Source organism: Glycine soja, chromosome 6 (assembly GCF_004193775.1).
Source record: "Glycine soja cultivar W05 chromosome 6, ASM419377v2, whole genome shotgun sequence".
NCBI classification, from domain to species: Eukaryota; Viridiplantae; Streptophyta; class Magnoliopsida; order Fabales; family Fabaceae; genus Glycine; species Glycine soja.
This window is the reverse complement of record NC_041007.1, coordinates 20,175,847-20,181,809: the sequence shown is the minus strand read 5'-3', so window position 1 is coordinate 20,181,809 and position 5,963 is coordinate 20,175,847. Positions and strand designations below refer to the sequence as shown.

Below are 5,963 nucleotides of genomic sequence, written 5' to 3'. Positions count from 1 at the left end.
AAGCTTCACAAGCAAGCTTACATGATGAACTCTAAGCCTCATCGGCCTCTGTTGGTCAAAATTTTGAATGAAGCCCCTGTAGCACAGGACATATCATTGGAGGGCTTTGAGGGCATACTCAACAACATCCCTGCCAATAATTACTTTACTTTCACTGGCGAGGAGATACCAATCGAGGGCAAGGGACACAACAAGGCCTTGCATGTGTCCTTCAAATGCTTGGACCACATAGTGGCCAAAGTGCTCATCATCACTGGCTCTTCCTTCAACGTCATGCCCAAAACTACATTGGATAAGCTGCCTTTTAACGCGTCACACATGAGGCCGAGCTCCATAGTGGTGTGGGCTTTCGATGGTAGCCGCCGGGATGTAAAGGGAGAGATCGATCTCCCAATTCAAATTGGGCCCCACGTGTGTCAAATAACCTTCCATGTAATGGACATAAACCCTGCCTTCAGTTGCTTGTTAGGCCGACCTTAGATCCATTTGGTTGGGGTGGTCCTGTCAACGTTGCACCAGAAATTAAAGTTTATGGTGGAGGGGCAACTGGTTATAGTGTCAAGAGAGGAAGACATATTGGTAAGTTGCCCGTCTTCTATGCCTTATGTAGAGGCTGCAGAGGAGTCGTTGGAAACATCATTCCAAGCACTAGAAATTGTGAGCAGTGCTTATGTGGAATCTCCTTCGGTGAAGCCACGCTTATCTGGTGCCGCTTTGATGGTGGCTCGGGTTATGTTAAGGAACAAATATGAGCCCGAAATGGGTTTAGGCCGAAGCGGGGATGGCATGACGAGCTTGGTGGAGTTCACTGAGAATCGTGGAAGATTCAGGTTGGGTTACGAGCCTACACATGCCGACAAGAGGAGGGTCGCCTTAGAAAGGAAGGAGAGAAGCCTGGCCCATCTACAAGGGCGAAGACTACAAGCGGAAAGGGTCCCTATTTGTCACATCGATGAAAGCTTCGTCAGTGCAGGATGGATGTGCGAGGGTCAATCTACGATGATAGACGAAGAAACCCCTTAAGACCGACCAATTTGGGTGCAGCCATGTTCTCCGGACTTTGAATTGGGGAATTGGCAAATCGTCGAGCGACCCGAGATTTCCATGACAAATTCAATGTAATCCAATAGTTCCATCCATATTGCTGGCCCTAGGCTTTAGTGTCTGCTTCTTTTGTTGGGCATACCTCTTTCTTTAATGTTCCTACAATTATAAATACACAACCTTTTTCATTTGATGTGTTCTTTCTCACACTTTCGTCTATTTTCATTCTTCTGCATATTTATTTTTGTTGCGATTAAATGATTTGACACAGATCCAACAACGGGTCCTGTGAAAGTAGTGAAACCTAGGACCCGAAGGTTGATTTTGAGCAACTAATAAATCAAGCCGAGAAGGGAGAAGATGAGGATTGGGGGCTTCCCCTTGATTTGAAGAGAATGGTGGAGCAAGAAAGGGAAGTGAAGCCACACCGAGAGGAAACAAAAGTTGTGAACTTAGGCATTGGCAAAGAGAGAAAAGAAGTCTAGGTCGGCACTTGCATGTCCGCAAATGTTCGAGATGAGTTGGTGACTCTGTTGCAAGACTACCAATACATCTTTGCTTGATCCTACCAGGGTATGCCTAGTTTGAGCTCGGATATCGTTCAACATAAACTACCTTTGAATCCCAATTGTTCCCTGGTAAAGCAAAAACTGAGGAGAATGAATCCTGAGATGTCCCTAAAAATAAAGGAGGAAGTGAAGAAGCAATTCGACGCTGGTTTCTTGGTCGTTGCTCGGTACCCGAAATGGGTCGCCAATATCATGCCGGTCCCTAAAAAGGATGGGAAGGTGCGAATGTGCATGGACTATCGGGATTTAAACTGAGCCAGTCCAAAGGATAACTTTCCTTTACCGCACATTTATGTTCTCGTAGATAACACGACCAATTTTGCCCTGTTTTCTTTTGTGGATGGGTTTTTGGGCTATAATCAGATAAAAATGGCATTAAAGGATATGGAAAAGACAACCTTCATCACTTTGTGGGGAACTTTCTACTACAAGGTGATGTCCTTTGGGCTCAAGAACGCTGGGGCAACATACCAGCGGGCCATGGTGGCATTATTCCACGACATGATGCATAAGGAGATCAAGGTCTATGTTGATGACATGATCACCAAGTCAAGGACCGAAGAGGAACACCTTGTCAATTTGCGGAAGTTATTCGAGCGACTGTGTAAATACAGGTTAAGGTTGAATCCTGCAAAATGTACTTTTAGGGTTAAATCTGAAAAATTGATCAGCTTTGTCGTCAGTTTGAAAGGGATAGAGATAGATCCAGACAAGGTAAAAGCAATCCTCGAAATGCCCAAGCCATGCACCAAGAAGCAAGTCCGAGGTTTCCTGGGAAGGTTGAACTACATAGCAAGATTCATATCACAGCTAATCACCACTTGCAAGCCTCTTTTCAAATTGTTGCGTAAGAATCATTCCATCTAGTGGGACGATGATTTTCAAGTGGCATTTGAAAGGATTAAACGGTGTCTCATGAATCCTCTTGTGCTCGTACCACTAGTGCCTAGAAGACCCCTTATCCTATAATTGATAGTATTAGATGAGTCAATGGGGTGTGTGCTAGGACAACACGATTAATCCGAAAAAAGGGAACATGCCATCTATTACTTGAGCAAGAAGTTCATGGCATGCGAGATGAACTACTCTTTGCTAAAGAGGATGTGTTGTGCCTTGGTATGGGCAGCTCATCGTCTAAGGCAGTATATGTTGAATTACACTACTTGGTTGGTGTCCAAAATGGATCCCGTCAAGTACATCTTCGAAAAGCCCGCTCTCACTAGACGGATAGCTCGATGGCAGGTTCTGTTGTCAGAATTAGATATTGTCTATGTCACTCAGAAGGCAATAAAGGGGAGTGCCTTGGCAAATTACCTAGCTTAACAACCCATCAATGATTATCAACCTATGCATCCAGAATTCCCTGATGAGGATATCATGACCTTGTTTAAAGAGGAGGTCGAGGAGGAGGACCAAGATAAGTGGATCGTGTGGTTTTGACGGGGCGTCTAATGCATTAGGCCATGGAATTAGGGCAGTATTGGTTTCCCCAAACAAACAATATATACCTTTCACGACTAGGTTGTGCTTCGACTGCACAAACAACATAGCAGAGTACGAGGCATGTGCCCTGGGGATCCGAGCAACAATCGACTTTAGGGTCAAGTTACTCAAGGTATACAGGGACTCGACATTGGTAATTCATCAGTTGAAAGGTGAATGGAAGACCAGGGACCACAAATTGGTACCTTACCAGGCTTACATCAGGAAGTTGATGGAATTCTTTGATGACATATCTTTTCATCACATTCCTAGAGAGGAAAATCAGATGGCCGACGCCTTTGCCATTCTAGCGTCCCTGTTCAAAGTAAGCCCGCACAGAGATTTGTCATACATCGAATTCAGATGTCGTAGTAAGCCTGCACATTGTTGTTTGATAAAAGAAGAGGAGGATGGTAAGCCTTGGTACTTCGATATCAAACGATACATTGAAGACAACGAATACCCGCCTGAGGCCTCTGACAATGACAAGAGGATGTTACGAAGGTTGGCAGCCAGTTTCCTCCTGAGTGGAAATATCTTGTACAAGAGAAACCATGACATGGTGTTGCTTCGGTGTGGGATGCAAGAGAGGCAGAACAAATACTAATAGAGGTGCATGAGGGATCCTTTGGTATGCATGCCAATGGACATGCCATGGCCCGAAAAATTCTGAGAGCGGGGTATTACAGCCTCACTATGGAGAGCGATTGTTGCGCTCATATGAGGAAATGCCATAAGTGCCAGACCTTCACTAGTAATGTTAATGCTCCACCTGTACCATTGAACGCCTTGGTAGCACCTTGGCCATTCTCTATGAGGGGCATAGACGTGATCGGGGCCATCAAACCCAAGGCTTCCAATGGGCATCGCTTCATCTTAGTCGCCATTGATTACTTCACCAAGTGGGTGGAAGCAACTTCATATGCTAGCGTGACTAGGAATATGGTGATTAGATTCATTAAGAAGGAGATAATATGCAGATATGGGTTGCCCAGGAAGATCATCACCGATAATGCCACCAATTTAAACAACAAGATGATGAAGGAAATATGCGAAGATTTCAAAATCCAACACCATAATTCCACACCTTATCGACCAAAGATGAATGAGGCAGTTGAGGCTGCCAATAAAAACATCAAAAAAATCGTTCAGAAGATGACCGTGTCATGCAAGGATTGGCATGAGATGCTCCCCTTCGCATTGCATGGTTATTGAACTTCTGTGCACACATCTACTGGGGTAACCCCTTTCTCTCTGGTGTAAGGGATGGAAGCTATGCTCCCATTTGTGGTGAAGGTACCTTCTTTGAGAATCCTAATAGAGTCAGGATTGGAAGAATTAGAGTGGGCCCAAGCACGCTTTGATCAGTTAAATCTTATCAAAGTTAAGAGGCTGGCCGCCATGAGCCATGGGCGACTATATCAAAGCAGAGTGAAAAATGCTTTTGACAAAAGGGTACGCCTACGTAAGTTTAGCGAAGGGGACCTTGCTCTAAAAAAGGTGTCGTAGGTTCAAAAGGATCACAGAGGGAAATGGGCCCCGAACTATGAAGGGCCATTTGTTATGAAGAAGGCTTCGGGAAGAGCGTTATTGCTTATGAACATGGATGATGAAGAGCTGCCTTCGTGTGTGAATTCTGACATCGTCAAGCGGTATTACACGTAACGCTTGGGGCATTTCGAAGACTCAATGTTTGGGTTTCCTCAAGGACTCATTTGGATCTCCGAGTCTTAAATTTTTTGTAAACCATAATCGAAACATTAATAAATATGGATTAATGATTTGCATCTCTCCCTCCAGTGTTGTGTCCTTTACATTTTTATTGTCTTTAAGAACATACACTCTCATTCTTGCTCACTCATTCCGGAGCCATTTTGCACGTACAGCAGGGGTGCTGTAAGCATTAAATAAAATTGAACACGGTAACGCCCATTTAATCATTTTCATTTTTACGTTTGATCATAAACATGCATGCATCTGCATCTTATCATCAAGGGATCCTGCAAATCAGAAAATGAATGAAGAGTCATTTTGGGTGGTGGTTTGCACCACACCAACTTGGGTAAGCCTAGGGGCAAGTGGAAAGGTGATACAAGTATCTTGTAGTATTTTTTCACATTTTCGTGATAACACTTTCTTTGTCAAAGAATTAGGGCAGGTACTAACAGGTGCTAGGCCCATGATCAGATCGATCACCACCCAGCGTCCGGCTAAAGACGTTAAAGAAGCACTCCTAGGAGGCAACCAAGTATCTCTAACTTTGCTCTTTAATTTCATGTTTCATACTTGTTCATTTTCTGAATTATATCCTGAATTCGCCTAAGTTTATACATAATTATAAGGTTTAAAAGAGAAATATATAACAAGAACTTTGCAAAAAATTTTGCAAAAAAATTAAAAATTCAACTCGCTTGGGCGAATGGCCAGCTCGCTTGGGCGAGACGAGTAGCCAGCTCGCTTAAGCGAGCATGGTCTGACGAAAAAATAAAAAGGGGGAGGGGTGAAGCCAAATTTCACTCCATCTTCCCCCATTTTCTTCAAAACTCAACAAAAGTTTCATAGGAACCCACGGGACCTCCATTGTTGGAGCAAATTCAAGCTTTTTTCTCCACATTTGTATCAATTATTCTTGCTTTCCATTCATCCCACTCAAGTAAGTGCCATCTCCATTTATTTTTACTTCTTCCTTGTGCTATTTGGTTCTTTGGTTGTGCTTGCTTTGCAATGGTTGTGGGATGAGTTGTGAATGAATCCATGATCAAATGCTTAGGTTGGTGGCTGTACTGGATGGCTCTAGGCCTATCCTTGCTTCTTTTACGAATTTGCATGTCATATGTGCTCTTTATCCCTCATTTTTTCATGCTTCAA

The 5,963-nt window shown here is 43.7% G+C and overlaps 1 protein-coding gene across 1 annotated transcript; it reads left to right on the top strand.

Annotated features, from left to right (window-relative positions):
- Positions 1 to 2,678: 2,678 nt before the first annotated feature.
- On the top strand, positions 2,679 to 3,702 carry LOC114415962. The gene is made up of 2 exons (XM_028380830.1): positions 2,679 to 2,918; positions 3,007 to 3,702. Exons 1-2 carry the CDS (start codon positions 2,679 to 2,681, stop codon positions 3,700 to 3,702), a joined length of 936 nt encoding a protein of 311 aa, XP_028236631.1.
- Positions 3,703 to 5,963: the final 2,261 nt, after the last annotated feature.